This window comes from Schistocerca nitens, chromosome 4 (genome assembly GCF_023898315.1).
Source record: "Schistocerca nitens isolate TAMUIC-IGC-003100 chromosome 4, iqSchNite1.1, whole genome shotgun sequence".
Taxonomy (NCBI): Eukaryota; Metazoa; Arthropoda; class Insecta; order Orthoptera; family Acrididae; genus Schistocerca; species Schistocerca nitens.
The window spans coordinates 757,310,976-757,336,017 of NC_064617.1; the positions used below are offsets into that span (position 1 = coordinate 757,310,976).

Below are 25,042 nucleotides of genomic sequence, written 5' to 3' on the forward strand. Positions count from 1 at the left end.
GTTACTGCCAATATTTGTAACGCACTAAAATCTTATCAAGAGCTACCGAGACATTTATGCAGCATTTTTCAGATAGTACTTCATTATCAATAATTGCATCACCTGCTAGAAGTCCAAATTTACGATTAACATTATTTACCTGGTTATTAATATACAACATGAATAACAAAGGTCCCAATAAACTTCCCAGTGGGACACCTGAAGTTGACTGTACTTTTGTTGATGACTCTCCACCCAAGATGGAATGCTGAGTCCTCTGCCAACAAACCCTCAATCCAGTCACAAATATAGTCTGATACCTGATATGATTGTACATTTGTTAGCACACACTGTGTGGAACTGAATCAAATGCTGTTTGGAAGTCAAGAAAGAGTGAATCCACTCGATTGCTTTGATCTATGTTTTCAGGATATCATGTGAAAGAAGTGCAATTTAGGCTTTGCATGACTGAAGTGTTCAGAATCCATGTTGGTTGACGTGGAAGAGGTCATGCTGTTCAAAGTCCTTCATTACGTTTGAGCTCAGCATATGTTATAAGATTCTACAACAGGTGGACATCAGGAAACTGAAATGTAATTTTGTGGATTACTTCTGCTACCCTTCTGAGCATTCTTCAAACCACTGGGCACAGTATTTTATTTGAAGCATCTACAATATATTATTGTCAAAAGAGGGGACAACTCAGCTGCTAATTCTATATAGAATCTGACAGAAATTCTACTGAAACCTGGAGCTTTGTTCAACTCAACGCCACTAACACTAATATCTATTGTATTCATCTTTTCAGTGATGTGAGGTACTTCACACACAGTTCTGCAATACTCCTACCCAGAGCTGAATATTTCAAGTTCCTTACTGACGTATGGCACTACCGCCTTTTACCTAGTTTGCTGAAAATACAAATCTCTTTCTAACTGTTTTAGTTGGCCTTTGTATTTTGGTAGTCACTGCTGCTATAATTTCTTCACATTCACTGATATCAGTTTCAATGTAGAGATCTTCAAAGAACTCAGATCTATTTCTTGTCATTAGATCAAATGTATTTCCATCGTGAGGGGACTTCCAAACTGTCTGTTGTAGATAGTAGCCTGAGAAGGTATTTAGTATTTTTTTGCAGTACGTTTTGTCAGATCTGTCACTTACAAAATTGTAATTTTATGAACTGGTTGTTCAATGATTGAATTCTCCTCCGAGGATGAAAATAAGGGTACGGAATTTACTTACTAGTGAATTGAGGTTTCTTCTGAAGTTTTTGGTTACACTGAGAGACAAGTCTGGTTTCAATAGAAAGGTCGAATTACAAGTTTATGCCCAATATTATGAAAAGAATATTGTCATTATTCCATCCTGGATTTTCCACATTTTAAGTTTATGCCCAAACTTGACAATGACTTTTATCCAAAAATCTCAATGCAGTTTCCTTTTCTATCTCAGTGGATTTGTGTCAAAACCTCACTGCTGTCATCTCGAGTTTTAACCAGCTTTCTGTACCCGCTATTACATGAACATCACTCTTTTTCAGCAATACTTGAAACTCTGACTCTTTGTTGCAAATGCTTTAGCCTGATCAGTAGGTTTCGAATTTTCTCGTCTTTGTGGGCATTCCTTTGATCTTACACTAATACTTTGGGCTTTTTTACAGCTATGGAACAATTTCACTAAAAGAAAGGATAGGCTGACAGAGCACATGCTAAGACTTCAAGGGATAATTAATTTGGTAACTGAGGAATTGTGGAGGTATTCTGTCTCTGTGACTTAATTCATGTCTTGAAATCAGACCCTTCTAACCAACATCTTCTCCAAACAATATCCTCAAGCTCATCATCTCTCACCACCAAATCATTAAACAATCAAATAGGATCTAATGATATTTTTTGTCTGCATGCATCCAAACTTATTACCAATTCCACTGTAACTTGTACTTCATAGACCTGCCTGCCACCAGTCGTCATGCCTGACCAGTGTTTTGAATTCAATGTAGGGAAATTTTAACTTCAAAAACACATTTCTGTTCAAACATCAGCCAAGATTCAATACAGGGAGAAAACTCTCCATCATTTCCTTACAACTTTTCCTTCACTCTTCTAAAGATGGTGTTTCTCACCAACTTTATCACAAAGATTTCTTACCTTGTTTTGGTTTAAACAATTAGCTATCTATCTATCTGCCTACTCACTACTATTACTTTGACCTCTCTTTTCTCTATTCTCCAAACTAATAGGTATCAATCCTTTATTAATCACCCTTCATTGTTTTCTTGTCAGAAGATTTGCAAATTCTGATTTTACATTTTCACTTGAGCAACAACTTCACTAATCGTTAGCCCCATTTTGCCTCATACGCACCCATGCAACCCTGCCTTTTGCTATAAAAAAATTTCCTTGGTGGATTTCATATCCTTTCTTTTAGGAGCATGTCCTGTAGGTGATAAGATAGATCTGAAAATACAATGTAGAGTAGTGAAAGATGAATTGTTCCATATTTTCTTTTGTGAACAAATAATAATTTAAAGGATGCACTTTTCAGAATGTCTCACATTTCACACAGGTGATAGAAAAGACTTTCAAACTTCTAAATGCCCCTCTTTTTACTATAATCTACCCTTGATCATAAACTGTGCCCAATAGCTGGAAGAACACACAGGTCACACTTGTTTACAGGAAGAGTAGCAGAAGCCACTTGTGAAATTGCCATCCAATATATTTGACAATTTTTCATAGACTCTCAAAACATATTGTGAACTCAAATGTTTTCTCAATTCTGAACGGCATTTGGCTCAGTGTGACATCCAGTGTTAAGACCCCCTGGTGGAGGAAGTGATACACACTATTAACACCTTTTAAAAAACAATAAGGCAATGGGAGAAGAATAGATCCAGGTGGAACTTCTCAAATAGGGTGGGGAAACACTGTGGGAAGCAATACATACAGTAATACTGAGTATCTGGCAGGAGGAGAGCATGCCAATGGAATGGAAAACGGCTATCACATGCCCCATGCACAAAAAAAGGAGATAAATTAAACTTTCTGATCTACTGACAAATCTCCCTGCTTAATACTACAAATAAAGTGTTCTATAAGATCCTACTGAGGAGGCTTACTCCATATGCGGAAGAGAGAACTGGAGGCTATCAGAGTGGCTTTAGAAGAAACAATCAACAACTAAACAAATATTGACACTGCACATACTACTTGAAAAATGTTATGAAAATCGATTAAACATACACAAGCTTTTTATTGATTTTAAACAAGCCTATGATGGCATCTCAAGAGTGGCATTGTGGAATGTAATGGAAGAGGCTGGAATACTTGAGAAGCTCATCAAACTTACTATGATGACCCTTGATGAAACCAAGTGTAAAGTACAAATACAGGGTGAAATCTCCAGAGAAGTGGAAGGGAGGAAGGGACAGACAGGGTGACACTATCTCCTCACTGCTATTCAACTCCTGTCTAGAAGAAGTTGCAAGTCAGACAGAGTAAAATAGAGGAGGAACCATTTTTAATCACTTACTGCAGTACCTAGCCTACACAGACAATGTGGCATTACTCGCATGAAACGTTGCTGTACTGGCTTATGCCTATCAATAACTGGAGATAGGTACAAGGACCAACTATATTGCAATAACCAACCAATGAAACCCACCAAATCACAGGATAGTCAACACAGAGTTTGTAAGGGTGAGACACTTCCAAGTACCTCGGATCGACTATCGCAGAGGCAAATGACACCAGCACAAAGATGAAAGCTACAACAACAACAGGAAACAGATGCTACTTTGCCACACTACCCATGCTTAGAAGCTCATTTCTATCACAAAAATCAAAAATCCTTATTTACAGAACAATTATAAGATTGGTTGATATGTATGGTGCCAAGATGTGGACCATGACTACAAAAGAGGAAAGGATCCTTAGCATTTGGGAGAGAAACTTTCTGCATAAAATATATGGCCCAATATACCACCAAGAAAGTTGGCGCATCTGTAAGAATGCAGAGCTTAAACAACTTTTTGAAGAACCTGACACTGTCCCTACCTTTAAAATAAAAAGGCTGGTGGGCAGGACATATGGTCAGAATGGAGGAAGACGGAGCATGCGAGACAAATTTTGATGGCAAGGATGGAGGTGGACAATGGAAGGGATGTCCTAGAAAGAGATGGGTGGACAGAATTGAAGAAGACATGAAAAAGCTGGGTGTCAGAGGATGGAGACGGAAAGCAATGGACCAGATAGAATGACAGGATATTAACATGCAGCCCAAAGCCCTTCAAGGACTGTAGATCTGAAGAGTAACAGTAACAGTATTTGGCTTCGTACCACATCCACACCTACACTTATTATCAAAAGTATGATTGTATCGGATAGCAAACAAAATTTGTAACTGGACTGAGATTTTTTTGAGGAGGGAGGGGGAATGGGGGGGGGGGGCGAAGAGGGACACACAACTTATGTTGCAAGAAGAGTCATCCATAGATGTCGAAGTAACTTGGGGTGTGCCCAGTGAAATGTGATGGAACCATTGCTATCCACGTTGTGTATCGGTGACCTTGCAGACAATATTAATAGTAATCTGACTTTTCACAGATGGTATAGCTACATATGAAGTACTATCGCAAAGCAGCTACACTCAACTCTCACAAATAAACGTGTGTAACATTTATACGAGTATAAAATGGAACAATCACATTATTTCTGTCGTAGGTAAATCAGGTGGCAAACTGCAGATCATTAGTAGAACATTAGGGTAATGCAACCAGACTACAAAGGAGACTGCATACAAAACACTCATGACACACATCCTGGAATACTGCTGAAGTGTGCAGGACTCATACCAATTAGAACTAACAGGGGATATTGAACAAATACGAAGGGCAGCACATGTGGTCAAAGGTTCATTTGACCAATGGGAGAGTATCTTGAATATTTTGAAAGAATTGAACTGGCAGACACTTTAAGATTAGACATAAACTGCCCCGTAAAAAACTACCTAGAACTGAGTTTCATTTATGAATATGTTACAACCTCATTATATATCGCTCCCTTACTACTGCGAAAACTCGATTAGAATAATCACAGCACGAGCAGAGACATTTAAGCACTCATTCTTTTCACACTCCATATGTGAATGGAATAGGAAAACGCCCTGGTGCACATCACAGTGATTTTCAGAGTAGGGATGTATATGTAGATGCGCATGGAAATACACAAGTCAAAATGTTATGCTTTTATACTTAAATGCCTAAAGTCTACAAGAATTTTGAGATGTTTCTTCTTGCTATATAATGGGAGGACAGGAAATACTGCCTCAAAATGTCATGAACAACTTTCCGATTAATGCAGTTAGGAACATGACAAAACTTTATTACAATGACGTGCCACAGAAATCATCTACATAACCAAGTTCTATTTCAGAGACATCATAGTTTCAAACAGTAGTTACCATTTCTGATACCTGTTGGTCAGCAGGTGCACAAGAAACTTCCAAAAGAATTTCTATCAAAGAAAAATACTCCTTTTTCTCTAATACTTACCATTTTTGCTATTGTATATTTTTGGAACATTCCTAAATGGTGGAGGTGGTGGAAATTCATGCACAGCACGAAAATGGTCAGCAAATCTTGTTTCTATGTCACCACAAACTGGAGAATTACCATTCCTCATTGAAGAATTTCTAACTGGTGGTGGGGGTGGAGCTGAACATGGAATCTGCAATAGCATAACTTCACTTTAATGATGTTGCCTTTCACTCTCTAACGCTGCTACTACTACTACTACAAATAAATAAATAAATACATTTATTTAAGTCAAGCATAACAAGTGTACAATGGACTTTGAAATACAATGTATCACATTTACACAGAAATAAATAATAATAACAATAATAAAATTTGTAAAATATTTATTTGTCTCCTCAGGAAGTTCTGTTTGCTTCTTGCATGAGGACTTTTTATAGAAACTGTTTACACTACAAAAGTGAACATGTGCCTAACGATACTGCAATGAAGCTGATAAATTACTTCCGATTCTGAGGGATTTTTATAAAACACACTTCACTACAGTAATCAAACATTAAATCTTAAATCAGGATATACAGAAAAATATAAGTAGAATTTAATGACATAAACAGATATGTGTTCTCAGAACAAAATATACAATCCATCTACTTGAAAGCCTACAACAGGAAAATGTACATATAAACTGAACTTTCCTTAACAATCATCTGTGCTGCAGACCATTTGACACTGTTATACCGCACTCAACATCTCAACCATTACTGCAAGTACAGGGCTATTACAAATGATTGAAGCGATTTCATAAATTCACTGTAGCTCCATTCATTGACATATGGTGACAACACACTACAGATACGTAGAAAAACTCATAAAGTTTTGTTTGGCTGAAGCCGCACTTCAGGTTTCTGCCGCCAGAGCGCTCGAGAGCGCAGTGAGACAAAATGGCGACAGGAGCCGAGAAAACGTATGTCGTGCTTGAAATGCACTCACATCAGTCAGTCATAACAGTGCAACGACACTTCAGGACGAAGTTCAACAAAGAGCCACCAACTGCTAACTCCATTCGGCGATGGTATGCGCAGTTTAAAGCTTCTGGGTGCCTCTGTAAGGGGAAATCAACGGGTCGGCCTGCAGTGAGCGAAGAAACTGTTGAACGCGTGCGGGCAAGTTTCACGCGTAGCCCGCGGAAGTCGACGAATAAAGCAAGCAGGGAGCTAAACGTACCACAGCCGACGGTTTGGAAAATCTTACGGAAAAGGCTAAAGCAGAAGCCTTACCGTTTACAATTGCTACAAGCCATGACACCCGATGACAAAGTCGAACGCTTTGAATTTTCGGCGTGGTTGCAACAGCTCATGGAAGAGGATGCGTTCAGTGCGAAACTTGTTTTCAGTGATGAAGCAACATTTTTTCTTAATGGTGAAGTGAACAGACACAATGTGCGAATCTGGGCGGTAGAGAATCCTCACGCATTCGTGCAGCAAATTCGCAATTCACCAAAAGTTAACGTGTTTTGTGCAATCTCACGGTTTAAAGTTTACGGCCCCTTTTTCTTCTGCGAAAAAAACGTTACAGGACACGTGTATCTGGACATGCTGGAAAATTGGCTCATGCCATAACTGGAGACTGACAGCGCCGACTTCATCTTTCAACAGGATGGTGCTCCACCGCACTTCCATCATCATGTTCGGCATTTCTTAAACAAGAGATTGGAAAACCGATGGATCGGTCGTAGTGGAGATCATGATCAGCAATTCATGTCATGGCCTCCACGCTCTCCCGACTTAACCCCATGCGACTTCTTTCTGTGGGGTTATGTGAAAGATTCAGTGTTTAAACCTCCTCTACCAAGAAATGTGCCAGAACTGAGAGCTCGCATCAACGATGCTTTCGAACTCACTGATGGGGACATGCTGCGCTGAGTGTGGGAGGAACTTGATTACCGGCTTGATGTCTGCCGAATCACTAAAGGGGCACATATCGAACATTTGTGAATGCCTAAAAAAACTTTGAGTTTTTGTATGTGTGTGCAAAGCATTGTGAAAATATCTCAAATAATAAAGTTATTGTAGAGCTGTGAAATCGCTTCAATCATTTGTAATAACCCTGTAGTCTTCATCAATGCAACTCTGTAACCCCTTCTATAATTCCCTCAAAAGAATGTAAAAACTGCTCTATGACTAGAATGAGGAGTTTAGGGTCTTTACTGATTTTAATTTATGATGGAATTTTTTCAAGTACATGTCACTGAATCAGGAGATGTGGTGCTGTTCCTGTGATGACCAGTGACAGGATAGATTTTTATGATGTGTGCCTTCTGCAGAAGTGTCTCCAGATGTGCTTAATGTGACCGCCTTGTAAGTGCAGTCTATTCATACGCTGGCAAATAAGACAACAACTCCTTGTAATCATAATCATTGTTCATGTTGGAGGACCACTTGAATACCATGGCCGTTTTTCTTATGTTTGGCTGTACATGTTTATAGCAGTCAGTCTGGTGTTCAACAACTGGAAATTTATTTCGATGCCAAAGCTTTAAGTAATGTTGATGCACTGTCAATTATGTACTCATAAGTTATACCTCTCTCTGATGTAACCAAATTTGCACTCATAACTGACATCGTAGACACCTGGCACATGAAGCATATGAATGACATCTTAGGAGGACCCTAACAGATCTTTAATTTTGTTGTTTATGTTTTATTATTTCACAAAAGTCTGTTTTAATTTGTGGCCACTGCTAATGATATGAGAAACAGAGCCCTGCTGCAGACCTCAAGAGGGTCATGGAGGTAAAAATGGAAAATGTTTCGAAAATTGTGAGGGACATGCGTACTGACAAATATCCAAAAGAGAATACTCTTAATTATGAGTAAATTGGTTTGTCACTGCTTACCTCTATTTGTGCAGACCTATTACACTCGCAGGCTCTACTGATTCTTTCTATGCAACTTTCTGAATAAAACGCATTTAAAAAACATAGTCCCCAAAATCAAATCAGAGATGAAACCTTGCAGCACACACTCAAACACTATATATTTGAAAACCTGTGTTAAATCACAGAGATGTTGTTATATCACTAGCACAACAACTTTCTGAACTTTGGCAGTTTTAACTACAGACAACACTAACTTTTCAAAGAACAAAGGGCAGTACTACATTTTCATATTTGATTCTTAAACTGATACATCACTGCAAAAGAATACTGCTTCAACCTACAACATATGGTACTACACTATCTCAATACCATTTACACCATGCACTTGATTTGATTAGCGCAGTGAGACAAAAATAAAAATGGTCTTGGCCCACAGTGGAACTGAGTTTATTGTGCAGTTTTGCTTCCTGTTAACCAGTACCCTTACAGAGTAGTAAGAGATCCTTTACTAGTACCTTATTAGACATGATTTCTTCAGGAATTAGTGACCTCAAATCCAGGATTAAAGAACTTCTCTTGAAACATGGCTTCAGCATCACTAGCTTGCTCTGTCTTTGTTTTCAGATCATAGTCCAATATTCTATGTATTGCCTCCTGACCCAGCTAAGTAGTTTTGATTTTACCATCACCTTGGTGATGGTTATGACAGGCTCTGGCCAAATAAATGGAGTCATCGAGCCTATCCTGTGTGATCTAACAACTTTTTCATTGCCGCAAATTACTGAGTGATCAGGAACCCACAGCTGGTTTACCCTGTTGCTTTCGCTCAGTATCCCAAACATTTCATGGCATTCTGCAATGATCTTTGATCTGATTTAAGGGGCTGATAGGGATGGTTGAGCTGCCCTGCTGTTTGAATATACCTAAATGCTATGTTCTCCCTGATCGTGGATACTACCATCTGGAATGCTGTGGTCAACTGTCATAGAGAGATTGTTCTCTTAGCTTAGGATGTACCTTATATGCTCCAGCCCCAGTACCTTCATCTGCTTTTGACTTGACAGTAACCAACCAGACTATGTCTCCAGAAAGGTGTGATGGTTCGTTCTTCTGCTGCTCTCTTTTTCCAAGTGTTACACTGAAAGGTTGATAGAAACAGCTGGAAGCTATTCTATGGCCAGCCGGCATTTCTCTGACCATTCCTTGAATTGCCACTCACTGTATTGGTATGAGGTCTGGATATCCAAAATGTATCCAGTTAATTTCATTTTTTAGCCTGTATTCCCTGCCGCTGTTTTGATTGTAATCCAAATGTGTAATGGACGCATGTCCAGTATGATCTCCATCTCAGGAGTGGATGAGCTACTTGTTCCACCTGTTAAGGCTAAGTAGGTCAGTCTCTGCACCTTGCCAAGCTCCTTAGTAGCCACCTTCTGTCTGCTTTTTTCCACCATACTGTAGCCCACTGAATCAGAATAGATCTTATTACAGCAGGGTATACTCAGTACGTACTCCTGGGGTTTTTACCACAAGTCCTCGTAGTGCTCAGAAGAGTACCTTCTGCCTTCGACACCATACACTTCTTAATGCTCACTTAAGGTTATACACTTTACATTTTAATTCACATTATACAATTTAAATAACCCTCAATGAGGATTTTTTTTTACAGAACCACAGGTTTACATACAATTAAATGAAAAGCATTTGAATGGAAAAAGTAGTACAAAAACAAGCAGGATACTTACTGAAGGAGCCTGTCTGGCTTGTGATGATGGAGGAGGAGGAGCAGGAGTCGTTCTGTGGGGTGGTGGAGGTGGCGCTGTCGTGGGAGGTGGAGGGGGAGGACACTGCGGCGCACCCATCCGTGATGGTGGTGGAGGAGGTCGAGTTTGTGGTGGCCTTGGCGGACGGACAGTGGGGGCAGGGGGAGGAGGAGTTGATGGAGGGGGCAGAGGGGCAACTGACTTCATACTATGTCCACTGAGATTAGACGGTAGAGTAGCAGTACGTGGAGGTGGAGGAGGGTTTGTACGATATCGATGTAATGAGTCCTGCGATTGGTGAAAAGCGGGTGGAACCATTGTCCCTTTCTGATAGCTTGTCAATTCTTTACCAGCAGGGGGGAATACAGGTAATGGAGGGGCTACTGGTGGAGAACGAGGCACCCTCATGCTTTGAGCACGTGTCACTGATGGTCTACTACCATTCATCACAAGTTTCTTTGGAGGAGGAGAGGGCTTTCCAGGAGAACTGGCAGATGGAGGTTTTGGAGCAACATTGGGTTTTCCATAGCTTCCAACAGGAGGCTTGCTGGGTAAAGACGGTGGTCCACTTCCTGAGGACTGTACACCTGTGTTAAAGCGGCCTGATCCCGTCTGCAATACGGAGTCCGATGCACTCTGTAAAAGAACATATGCTTGAAATAAATCTCTCAGAAAAGCATGTTTCATAGGACTCAAGATGACTTTTGATAATACTATAAATATTATGACAATATTAGTTATGAGAAGCTTCAGGCTACTTGCACATACGAGTTCTTTACTGTCAAGTCCAATTTTCAAACATCTCTAATTTGAGTTAAGCATCTACAATTAGTTAACTACTTACAAAAGTGTCCCTACAACTAATGGCTATTTATACTATACAGAGCAGTGATTATGTGAACTAATTTGGAGGCATGGGTGTTTGGAAAACCAATTTATTCAGATAATTGAACTCTATACTTTTATTTACCAATTAAAACTACATACATTTATAACAACACGAATCTCATTTATTATTATGAAGGCAATTACAGTAGGAATGTATGTAGTCTAGTAAACAAATAATATATAACACAATGGAAAACCCAGGATGGAATAATGACAGTATTGTTAAATGGATATGCTGCTACTCACCATATAGTGGAGATGCTGAGTCGCAGACAAGCACAATAAAAAAGACTGCTAAACAAGTAAAGAAACATGTTTAGCAGTCTTTTTATTGTACCTGTCTGCAACTCAAAATCTCCACTATATGATGAGCAGCAATCTATCCTTTTCAGAATATTTTTAATATGTAATACATAATTATAAATTTTGCATATACAGCAAATATGAACAGAATTAACGCTTTCAAAAAATCCTTAATTTTGGTCTGTTTAAGCAAGCCTACCTACTTACTAGCATTGAACCACACACTTTTTTCAGGACAGAAATCCGATACTGCTGGCTTTCACCTTCAGCTTCAAATCATCACCAGAAAGTATCTAAACACGTAAATGCTTCAGAAGCATCATGTACATTATCATCTTCATTTTCTGGAACACTACTTAATGAGATCCTCGTGGTGTCAGGTTTATCAGTGACAAGGTTTACCTGAATAATTTGGTGTACCAGATTTGCATCATTGACATTCATCCGTTCTTGAAGTCTTCTTCATCAGATTCTTGGCAACAATTCTTTTAGCATACTGACCATATGAGAGATATGCTTCTGTTGGTCATTTTTAGTTAGAATTTGAGAACTTTGCACCATATCCACAATTTTATTCCAGACAGTTTTTCAAATTATGTTCAGTCATGTAGGATGCATCTTTCAAATTCTACATTTTTAACAGTAACTTAAACAACAATTCTTCTCTGTAATACTGTTTGAAAGTCTTAGTAATGCATTGTCCCATGAGCTGTAATAAAGACGTTAGGTGGAAAAAAATAGAGCTTTTATGAACTCTTCCTTTTCGTTTAAGATACCACATGGCAGATGAGTTGGTGTGTTCTCAATGAGCAGTAATGTTTTCTCCGTTTTGCCGTTCTTTAACTGATGAGCTTTAACAGAGGGTACAAAAACCTTCATAAAACATTGCAAGAAAATCTTACTATCCATCCAGTCGCTCTTTTGTAAGATTTTGCAGATACATTACAATGTTTAAAACACGGCTACCAGAAGCATCACAACAAGCTAAAGCAGTAATATGATCCTTGCTTATTTTTGGGCCAGGTGCTGCTAATTCATGATGTGATTCTTCAGATAGCTTTCCAACTAACCCATGTTTTGTCAGCATTGTAAAAGTTTTTGAGAGCATAATATTCTTCCCTCAATACATTCCTTATTTTGGATCTAGATCTGGGTGATTTCATCTCAAATCGTACAAGTCATGTCAGCTCATAGTCATGAATTTCTCTGGAAAAACGTATATTAGACCTCTACATCATAAGTGTTAAGAAATAAACTATTTTTGTTTCATCTTAAATTTTGTACATGGTACTGCCCTTTGAAAAATGTATGTTTTGTAAATAATTCTTAAAACAATAGAGAACAAAAAATTATATAAAAACATAAAACTAATAAACCAAAAGTGCTGGAGACCTGGCATGTGTTTTGCATTAAGGCTCCCTCTTAGTGTGTTGAAATTTAGTTGACACCCGCACAGTTATGGGCTTCCTTTAACTTACAAATTTACGATGAAAATATGAAATTTAAGTTAATTTTTCCGCTTAATTTCTTTTTTCCCTAATTTGGAAAGTCACACAATGCTAACTTTTCTGTCATATTACAAGATACTACGAACGAATCTTCTCTGCTCCAGCTATCTGTATTACGTAAATATTTATTACTAAAAAGGCAAAAAATGCATTTTTACGAGTTTTTACAAATTATTTACTCGAAAACCCTCATCTGAGAACTTCTGATAATTAGACAAAATACTGTCTGGTTAATATGTTCATAGTCAGTGCAAAAACAGTGGGCAATATTTTTCTGTGTAAAGTTTTCAATGTTCTGCATATTTCGCATTACTAAATTTTGGCTGAAAGCAACGGAAAACCACAGCCGTAATTTTTCCCGAGTGCATGCAGCTTTACTGTATGGTTAAATGATGATGGCGTTCTCTTGGGTCAGATATTCCGGAGGTAAAATAGTCCCCCATTCGGATCTCCAGGCGGGGACTACTCAAGAGGATGTCATTATCAAGAGAAAGAAAACTGGTGTTCTACGGATTGGAGCGTGGAATGTCAGATCCCTTAATCGGGCAGGTAGGTTAGAAAATTTAAAAAAGGAAATGGATAGGTTAAAGTTAGATATAGTGGGAATTAGTGAAGTTCGGTGGCAGGAGGAACAAGACTTTTGGTCAGGCGAATACAGGGTTATAAATACAAAATCAAATAGGGGTAATGCAGGAATAGGTTTAATAATGAAAAAGAAAATAGGAGTGTGGGTAAGCTACTACAAACAGCATAGCGAACGCATTATTGTGGCCAAGATAGACACGAAGCTCACACCTACTACAGTAGTACAAGTTTATATGCCAACTAGCTCTGCAGATGATGAAGAAATCGATGAAATGTATGATGAGATAAAAGAAATTATTCAGGTAGTGAAGGGAGATGAAAATTTAATAGTCATGGGTGACTAGTAAATGAAGCAGGCAAAAAGGAATACAAACGTCTCAAAAATGAGATCGACAGGAAGTGCAAAATGGCTAAGCAGAGGACAAATGTAAGGATGTAGAGGCTTATCTCACTAGGGGTAAGATACATACTGCCTACAGCAAATTAAAGAGACCTTTGGAGAAAAGAGAACCACTTGTATGAATATCAAGAGCTCAGATGGAAACCCAGTTCTAAGCAAAGAAGGAAAGCAGAAAGGTGGAAGGATTATATAGAGGGTCTCTACAAGGGTGATGTATTTGAGGACAATATTATGGAAATGGAAGAGGATGTAGATGAAGATGAAATGGGAGATATGATACTGCGTGAAGAGTTTGACAGAGCACTGAAAGACCTGAGTCGAAACAAGGCCCCGGGAGTAGACAACATTCTATTGGAACTACTGACGGCCTTGGGAGAGCCAGTCATGACAAAACTCTACCATCTGGTGAGCAAGATGTATGAGACAGGCAAAATAACCTCAGACTTCAAGAAGAATATAATAATCCCAATCCCAAAGAAAGCAGGTGTTGACAGATGTGAAAATTACCAAACTATCAGTTTAATGAGTCATAGCTGCAAAATAATAACGCGAATTCTTTACAGACGAATGGAAAAACTGGTAGAAGCCGACCTCGGGGAAGATCAGTTTGGATTCCGTAGAAATGTCGGAACATGTGAGGCAATACTGACCTTACGACTTATCTTAGAAGAAAGATTAAAGAAAGGAAACCTACGTTTCTAGCATTTGTAGACTTAGAGGAAGCTTTTGACAATTTTGACTGGAATACTCTCTTTCAAATTCTAAAGGTGGTAGGGGTAAAACACAGGTAGCGGAAGGCTATTTACAATTTGTACAGAAACCAGATGGCAGTTATAAGAGTCAAGGGGCATGAAAGGGAAGTAGGGGTTGGGAAAGGAGTGAGACAGGGTTGTAGCCTCTCCCCAATGTTATTCAATCTGTATATTGAGCAAGCAGTGAAGGAAACAAAAGAAAAATTCGGAGTAGGTATTAAAATCCATGGAGAAGAAATAAAAACTTTTGAGGTTCGCCGATGACATTGTAATTCTATCAGAGACAGCAAAGAACTTGGAAGAACAGTTGAATGGAATGGACAGTGTCTTGAAAGGAGGATATAAAATGAACATCAATGAAAGCAAAACGAGGATAATGGAAAGCAGTTGAATTAAGTCTGGTGATGCTGAGGGAATTAGATTAGGCAATGAGAGACTTAAAGTAGTAAAGGAGTTTTGCTATTTGGGGAGCAAAATAACTGATGATGGTCGAAGTAGAAAGAATATAAAAAGTAGACTGGCAATGGCAAGGAAAGCGTTTCTGAAGATGAGAAATTTGTTAACATCAAGTACAGATTTAAGTGTCAGGAAGTCGTTTCTGAAAGTATTTGTATGGAGTGTAGCCATGTATGGAAGTGAAACATGGACGATAAATAGTTTGGACAAGAAGAGAATAAAAGCTTTTGAAATGTGGTGCTGCAGAAGAATGCTGAAGATTAGATGGGTAGATAACATAACTAATGAGGAGGTATTGAATAGAATTGGGGAGAAGAGGAGTTGTGGCACAACTTGACAAGAAGAATGGATCGGTTGGTAGGACATGTTATGAAGCATCAGTGGATCACAAATTTAGCATTGGAGGGCAGCGTGGAGGGTAAAAATCATAGAGGGAGACCAAGAGATGAATACACTAAGTAGATTCAGAAGGCTGTAGGTTGCAGTAAGTACTGCGAGATGAAGAAGCTTGCACAGGATAGAGTAGGCATGGAGAGCTGCATCAAACCAGTCTCAGTACTGAAGACCACAACAACAACAAATTTCTAGTGTAAAATATGCATGTTGGCAATACTGTTTCCGGCACTCTTATGTTGATAACTAACGAGTGAGAACTTGCACATAAGCCACTCTGCACTGAGTTTCGTGTTTGCTTTGAACTTTTTGCTATATACAATGTCAGTGAGGAAATACAGTAGTGCAAGAGTGAGGTGTGTGGACTATGAAAAAAGACACAAGGTGGTGTTTAAGAAAAGTGAAAAACACTTCACAGTTGTTGGAAACCTGTCAGAGGTACTGAAGAAATATCTTGGTCCTTAAGTAGTGGTATTAGCATCACATACATTGTGCATGAATTGCTACACTAACTACAAGAAGAAATTTAGTGACAACCCACCTGAACGATTATCATCACCCAAATGTGAAACTGAAGAAAACGGTGCAGATGTTTATATTCCTGAGTGTGAAGTTGTTCATGTGTTGAATGTTGACATTCTGCTGTAGCCCCTACTATATCCCCCGTTAAACACCCAGGAAAAGTAAGAAGCAGAAGAAGAAGAAGAAACCAGCATGTAAAAAGGAAAGTGGAAGAAATCGAAACAAGTTTTACACAAGCAAAATCTTCGAAACTTTGTGAAGCGTATAATGTAGATGCACTTGGTACAGAACCTGAAGATAGTGATATGTGCATGAAATGTGATGCGTGGTTTCAAAACCTAAATACTCTCAGCAGCCACCTATACTGAGAAGGTACAGTTACTGACACTGATACCAGTTGGCTACTCTTAAGCAGCAGATATAGAAATACATACCCACTTCCTCACATTATTTGAATTCAAAAGCTCATAAAATAAAGAATCAGAAATGTATTTGGGCTTGCCCAGATTATTACTGCGGGCATCTGTTGCAAGATGATACGCTTACTGTTACTCTGGAATACTACCTAAGTGATATCAAAGATTGCAGTAGCAAATTCCTAACCAGGATAATGTTATCTCTGTTTGTGAAAATGGAGAAGCATATCTCCTAATGAAAAAGGAGAACCAGTTTAAAAACTGATCTCACAAAATTCTACTCATTACAGTCCCAAATTGGGTAAAATGCCAACCAGTGAACGAAGTATGCACATGTATTTACTGCACTAATTTGAAAACAGTTTGTTTCGCCATAAGCAGTGTCACAGGAAGAAGTACACAGAGATGAACCTCATGCTTTTGTGTATATGTCAAGAATCACAAGATAAATGTAGGTTGCAGGAGTGTGCAAAATGCCGTGGAGCTGAAGTGATGACTGTTAAGCATTATACCTTCAGGATACTGACAATGACATAACCTATGCATTCTGGGAGGGAGAGAGTTGGTGAAGAAGACAATAGAGTCAGAGAAGTTTGTTACAGAGGTTAGGCATTGGGTCATGAAAGGAACAGCTCACCATCATATCCAGAAGATTCAAAGACAGGCCATAGAAGAAGTAAAATTACCCACATCCCGGAATACTGACACATTTGTTCTTCATTTCAACTTTGCTGAGAACTGATTTGTTGCTTTGCAGAAGGAAATTCCGTCATCACTGGCACACATCACATTATTCACATGTATTGCTCAATTCCTTGGAACATCACACTGTTTTGCTATTGTCAGTGATGATCTCACATTCATGACGGTGCACATGCATGCTATGCTGTCAGTATGGCAACTGATGACATAGCATCTAGAGGCCAAGCATTTCCTGAACATGTGTATGTGACTGATGGTGCAACATCTCATTTTTAAAACTGCTTTCAGCTTTATGAGCTTGGTCAACAATGTAGTACAGGAATTAAGACAAAAATTTATATTTTCAGCAACAGATCATGGAAAAAGTGTAGGGTAGGAGATCTCTGTAAACATCTTGCAACAACATCATTTAATCTCCAGCATGAAACTGTTGATGCTATAAGAGATGCTACTGGATTTGTATAGATAATATCAATATGAGTAACAAACATGAAACTCTTAATTCTAAATGAAAGTACATTAAAGGAATTCCATTTAAAACTGAGAGAATAGTGATCTACTATGAAGCCATTAGTAGGAATTCAATCAAGTCACTACTACTGGGTTGCATCCTGGAGTGGCACATACATTGCAATAATGGTTCTTGACAAAATGCAGCCTGTTACTGTTTGTGAAATGCAGGCTCCACAGCATATATTAAAAGACTTTGTAGTGAATCACTTCATTTCTTGTGTGTTTGACAATCAGTGATGGGTGGGACAGATAATAAGTGTCTCTCGTGAGCTGCAAGATATAACTGTCTCCTTTATGATACCTCATGGCCCTGCTAATGCTATCATCAAAAGATCAGTGTGCAATTCCCATCTCCCATGTACTGCTCCACGTTGGATCATCCTTGTCCGTGTGCAAATAAGTTCATATACAAGTTCAACGAAAAGCACATGAAAGCAACAAATGAACTCTTTTCAACAGTGCAATGTTGACTGTTACATTATAGGTAATCTTAGTTCATGGACTGTCATGAATAAATAAAATCATGACAGAAGACAATAATAATTTGTGAATAATATCATAAAAAATAAAAATGGGTATAAATATTCTGTACCACCTTTTTGTTATAAAATGCTTTCAAACAAAATTATGAATTGTTTTCCCACTCACTTATAACATTATAAAGTAATTACTTTGATTCAGAAATATCAGTTTTGCATGACATTTACTCAATGTAATCAGCAATAAATTTAAATATTTAAGTGTCAATGATTTTTTTTTTTTTTTACCTCGAGAGTAGAGCTAGGTCTACCTAAAAAACTTATCACATTTTATACAGACAAGTGTTGCCCACTCTGATTATACATTCCCTAAGTACAATGACCAACTGACTTATCATGGAATTTTTTAGAACATTTAGGATAGGGGTTTTGGAGAAAATAATTTCTAAATAACCAAAAAATTTCAGATTCTGTAATCTTTATGTACAAATATTTTGACAGTTTAAGAATTTAATGCATTAATTTCATAGCTGAAAGTTAGCAGTCCTTCCACTTTATCATTTCTCAAGACAGTTAACATACTGTCACTATTCATATTTTCAAAACATAATTTTTAAAATCACAAAAGTTATTAATTTTCATAGCGTGTATGTTTTAATCATGTCTCAGGGTATTGGGAACAAAGTATTTATTGATAAGAAATTCAGATCTCTATTGTTTTTGGTTTCTTTATTATAATTTTTCAATTTTCCCTTTCGTTACAACATTTTCACAAATACTCTCATTTAGATAGGTCTGTAGCATTTTAACAAATCATCAGAAAATCAAAATATTGTAGTTTTGGAAAGGTATCATGTGGAACTTTGACTTATATCTTTTCAGCAAACTTAAGAACATTTGACCTGTATGATTTAAGAGGAAACTGCCCATCTGTTTTCATGGTGTGCTTCATAGTTTTGTGACTTGTTAACCCATCAGTAGAATCAAGCTTAGATTCAGAGTTTGTGATGCTCGTCTTCTGATTTTTATATCTGGAATTGCCGACTTAGCAACCTTGAACGTATTAGATAAATTGCTTGCAGATTTACATTCCTCTAATCGTTTACTAATTTTATATTTCTCTTTCATAGAAATGACAACATGTTTACCTTCAGGCATTTTATATCGCAAGTTTACTTTACATGACAAAGTTGAGACAAATGATTGTATGTTGTTGTTGTTGTTGTTTCTGTGGTCTTCAGTATGAACTGGTTAGATGCAGCTCTCCATGCTACTCTATCCTGTGCAAGCTTCTTCATCTCCCAGTACTTACTGCAGCCTACATCCTTCTGAATCTGCTTAGCGTATTCATCTCTTGGTCTCCCTCTATGATTTTAACCCTCCACGCTGCCCTCCAATACTAAATTGGTCATCCCTTAATGCCTCAGAACATGTCCTACCAACCGATCCCTTCTTCTAGTCAAGTTGTGCCACAAACTCCTCTCCTCCCCAATTCTATTCAATACCTCCTCATTAGTTATGTGATCTACCCATCTAATCTTCAGCATTCTTCTGTAGCACCACATTTCGAAAGCTTCTATTCTCTTCTTGTTCAAACTATTTATCGACCATGTTTCACTTCCATACAAGGCTACACTTCATACAAATACTTTCAGAAACAACTTCCTGACAGTTAAATCTATGTTAACAAATTTCTCTTCTTGAGAAACACTTTCCTTGCCATTGCCAGTCTGCATTTTATATTTTCTCTACTTCGACCATCATCAGTTATTTTGCTCCCCAAATAGCAAAACTCCTTTACTACTTTAAGTGTCTCATTGCCTAATCTAATTCCCTCACCATCACCTGACTTAATTCGACTACATTCCACTATCCTCATTTGCTTTTGTTGATGTTCATCTTATACCCTCCTTTCAAGACACTGTCCATTCTGTTCAACTGCTCTTCCAAGTCCTTTGCTGTCTCTGACATGATTACAATGTCAAAATGATTGTAACAGAGAGCAAATGGTTACACATACAACTGAGTACCATTTCAGTTATGTGGTCATTCGGTTGAATGATGTTTGGATAATCAATGTTCCACTGTACGTTGTTTTTTAATAGATATTATTTGCAGACTATAATTTGGTGATATTCTGTTCTTGCAGTATTTTATTACATTCTCAAAATTGTATGAGGGGGCTATGCTTGCTGTGGTTCTGAATATCCTTCCTGTGTATGTTAATGATTTAGAATTATAAAAGCTATGTTATAAGAATGACAGACCTGGCTGTCATTAAGTCCCAGCATTCCACCAAACAGGTGGGGCTCAATTAATTTGGGGTCCGAGTGCCCCATCTCCCCTTTTCAACCTCTCCCAATGAATTCCTCTTTCTTCTGGAGAAGAAACCTACATTTTCGGAAGCTAATAATGCAATCTTTCTGGAATACCTTGATAGACTTCTCTGTAATGGAATTTCAGAAGAAAGATATATAATGATGAATCACTTTTTCACATCAGAGTGATGTCCCACGTAACAGAAATGCTTGTCACAGCAGATTTCTGTCATATGCACAAGCTGAGTGTTGACGAAACTCATAGAAATGAATCTTAGCCATTCAAGAGTTCTGATTACCTAATGCGAAATACATTCAAAAATGTTCTTAAGTTAATCAATGTGCTGTTAAGCAATCTGTTTTATTCTTCAGAATTATATACAATCATCTTAAATGGAGGCTAAACGCCTGATAAAACATTCCAGTGGGTTATATCTGAATGTGCATATCAGTGAAATCAAAATCATCTGCTGGGTAGCATTCAATACCATGTTGCTCACCCCATGCTTGGATCTCATTAGAATGCAGTGTACACACTTTTCACAATACATCATTGCTCCAGCATGTCCCATTCATTAGGTGGCTTTCCTAAAATCAACCAGTGTGTGAGGATGATCCCTGTGATGGTACTCTTCAATTTTTCCTGTATCAAAAACATGCTCCATTGGTATAAATGTTTTCAGTATGTCACATCTTGCAGCTCTCAAATACTGAAGAAAAGAAATTTTTAAAAGTTTACACTAACACTGCTAATTGTATAATGTTGGGTGACTTGTTTTGGCTTTACCTAGTTTCAGGCTTTGCCTTTTTTCACAAGCCACCTTCATTATCCAGCTTGATGTGATCCATGCGGCAATGTTATTTTATACACAAGGGAGAATTTGTTCTCATTGGATTACACTGTGTGTCACAATAAATACACCAGGCAACATTAAATAATTAGCAGCTTTCATGTAAACTTTTAAAAACATATTTTCTTCAGTGCTCAGTAGGGTTTATGTCAACAGTTACCATAGGCCATTCCACTCATGTGAATCTTGCCTCCAGAGGAAAATGTTCATAAGACAGGTACAGAGTGCACATACGAGGGCAGTTCAATAAGTAATGCAACACATTTTTTTTCTGAAACAGGGGTTGTTTTCTTCAGCATTGAAATACACCAGGTTATTCCCCAATCTTTTAGCTACACAACACTATTTTTCAACGTAATCTCCATTCAATGCTACGGCCTTATGCCACCTTGAAATGAGGGCCTGTATGCCTGCACAGTACCATTCCACTGGTCGATGTCGGAGCCAACGTCGTACTGCATCAATAACTTCTTCATCATCCGCGTAGTGCGTCCCACGGATTGCGTCCTTCATTGGGCCAAACATATGGAAATCCGACGGTGCGAGATCGGGGCTGTAGGGTGCATGAGGAAGAACAGTCCACTGCAGTTTTGTGAGCTCCTCTCGGGTGCGAAGACTTGTGTGAGGTCTTGCGTTGTCATGAAGAAGGAGAAGTTCGTTCTGATTTTTGTGCCTACGAACACGCTGAAGTCGTTTCTTCAATTTCTGAAGAGTAGCACAATACACTTCAGAGTTGATCGTTTGACCATGGGGAAGGACATCAAACAGAATAACCCCTTCAGCGTCCCAGAAGACTGTAACCATGACTTTACCGGCTGAGGGTATGGCTTTAAACTTTTTCTTGGTAGGGGAGTGGGTGTGGCGCCACTCCATTGATTGCCGTTTTGTTTCAGGTTCGAAGTGATGAACCCATGTTTCATCGCCTGTAACAATCTTTGACAAGAAATTGTCACCCTCAGCCACATGACGAGCAAGCAATTCCGCACAGATGGTTCTCCTTTGCTCTTTATGGTGTTCGGTTAGACAACGAGGGACCCAGCGGGAACAAACCTTTGAATATCCCAACTGGTGAACAATTGTGACAGCACTACCAACAGAGATGTCAAGTTGAGCACTGAGTTGTTTGATGGTGATCTGTCGATCATCTCGAACGAGTGTGTTCGCGCGCTCCGCCATTGCAGGAGTCACAGCTGTGCACAGCCGGCCCGCACGCGGGAGATCAGACAGTCTTGCTTGACCTTGCGGCGATGATGACACACGCTTTGCCCAACGACTCACCGTGCTTTCGTCCACTGCCAGATCACCGTAGACATTCTGCAAGTGCCTATGAATATCTGAGATGCCCTGGTTTTCCGCCAAAAGAAACTCGATCACTGCCCGTTGTTTGCAACGCACATCCGTTACAGACGCCATTTTAACAGCTCCGTACAGCGCTGCCACCTGTCGGAAGTCAATGAAACTATACGAGACGAAGCGGGAATGTTTGAAAATATTCCACAAGAAATTTCTGGTTTTTTCAACCAAAATTGGCCGAGAAAAAAAATGTGTTGCATTACTTATTGAACTGCCCTCGTACATTATTGTGTTGAAAACGATACCTTGCCAATGGAATGCTGACTGTAGGGCTACTCACTAATTTGGAAGATTCTATCCCCAAATTGTACAGTCCTTAAATTAACTTAAATGTCGATAAGAGGCATCAGAAAGCCGTAAATGATAACAGTCTGAAACATGACTGACCCAAGTCAATGCTGAACCAATGACGCTGTATGCCCCAGATATGCATTTTTATCAAGTCACCTCCACTTTCTTCTTCAGTGATCATCTGATGATCCACAAATCCTGCACTTGTCAGTGGAAAGAACCTGACAACATCAATCTGACTTCCATTCCAGGTGTTGCCTTCACTATCTCCTTCGCATACTACAGTTGGGATGGGTTTGTCCAAATTGCCATAAAAAAGGCAGTACACTGTTCTGTGGATCCTATTTGGCGTTCTTGTGAACCATAATTTGCAGGTTACAGTCACTAGTTGGTATCGTTGACTGTGGGTCACATTATGAGGAAAGTCTCCAATGTTTCATGTCTTCGGTAATGGATGGATGGATGACAACACGGTGGCATATACCAATCTGGCAAGCAACTTCCACAACTAATGTGTGTGTGCGGTCTAGGCTGGAAATAACCCTTCGAGACATGGTAACTGACTGAACAGTGTACTTAATTAGCATTATCATGTTTTCTATTATAGACACATTATATCTACTTAACTGTACTGACAATTTCAAAGCAGGTGCCTGAACTCAATTTCCTGTGATTAAAAGAGGTTTCTAGTCAAAAAAATGCAAACTATGTGCGTCATGAGATGTGCAAAACTTTTTTGAGCAGTTTATGAAATGAACTGTCTGACATGAATGACGAAAGCCAAAATTTATATTTTTGCACTTATACAATTTTATTTCAGTTACATGAAAATTTTAATATTTTGCACTCACAAAATTATCACTAACTCAAAGAAAGAAAATACTCACGTATGAACATAAGCTGCACATTACAACGAAAAGTTAACAATAAACAAATTTAAACATAAAACTTTTGCTTGCATGTGAATAATCAGCAAAGTGTTGAAGAAATGTGCAATGAAGTCCACAGCATGAAGTACTAAGTCCACTAAAAAGTTAGCTCTTTAATCACATAACAACAATTATCGTAATAGTATGAGTTCTATAAACATAGTACAAAAATAATAGAAATGAAACGATTATGAAGGTATCAGCAGACATAGCACAATGAAGTGATGATGTATCAATCATATTCACTTTCATGTATCAATAATACTTTTATGCTGGAAAGAGTTAATTCACAAATGGACCTGTACAAAAACTTAACCAAATTATGTTTTGTCTCTGTATACACGAAGTAACGTATCTCAAAAAAATCTTCTGTTGGGATTTAAGTTCTCTAGTACCCCCTCATGCTACAAACCCAAATGTTTAAAGGGTTTTACATGACCTATGACAACACAGAAATTGACCAGTATGATGTGACCAGAATTACACAAATAAGGATGGTGAGAGGAAAAAAAAGCCAATACAAAAATAAGGTGCTCAATCTTTTGTTATGTTAGTTGTCATGCGGCAGCTCTCTCCTTGCATTTAACATCCTTAATCAGTGCCCTTTCTCTGCCATGCAAAGCTAACCACCACTACTGTACTAAAAACTCCACTTATAGCCTCTCCAACTTTATAATTATGAAATGTTTACAAAGTAATGGCATACGAAAATTGACAAAAAAGTCTGCCCATAAAACTGTAAATTTTATTGCATATTATTTTCCATATGATAAATTTTCTTACTGTTGGCATTGATGGCTTCTGAGATGGAGGTGGAGGTTGTGGCGGTGGACCCCTGTTTTTAATGTCATAAGGATACGGACGCCTGTCGGAATCCTGTCTCTGAAAATAAAAAATTAAACAAAACCAGTTATTACAGTCCCCCCCCCCCCCCCGCCACACACACACACACACACACACACACACACACACACACCAAAAATTTTGTCATACTGGGCCGGGAAGCTTATTGAGAGAAAACTCTCATAGTATTTGTGTCTTTTTCCTTTACAAATGTTTATTATTACAACACAGTACAGGAGGGAGGGGGAATAGAACCAATGACTTCTTCCGCACAAGCCTTCATCTAGTAATGTTGATCAAGGTAGTCATGACAAAGGCATTTGCCTGTGGAATTTGCTTGTATATCCATAGAGAAAGAGACATGCACTACTTTGTCAGTGTGAT

The 25,042-nt window shown here is 38.4% G+C and overlaps 1 protein-coding gene across 3 annotated transcripts in view; it reads right to left on the reverse strand.

The window, feature by feature from the left end:
• LOC126253053 (WAS/WASL-interacting protein family member 2-like) overlaps window positions 1-25,042 on the reverse strand; it is an 89,250-nt gene that overhangs the window by 15,659 nt on the left and 48,549 nt on the right. For all 3 annotated transcript variants that reach the window (XM_049954136.1, XM_049954137.1, XM_049954138.1), the window contains exons 5-7: window positions 24,599-24,697; window positions 10,139-10,792; window positions 5,534-5,708 (exon numbers count right to left, since the gene is read on the reverse strand). In XM_049954136.1, the coding sequence (XP_049810093.1) occupies window positions 5,534-5,708; window positions 10,139-10,792; window positions 24,599-24,697 (928 nt within the window). The remainder of the gene's footprint in view (window positions 1-5,533; window positions 5,709-10,138; window positions 10,793-24,598; window positions 24,698-25,042) is intronic.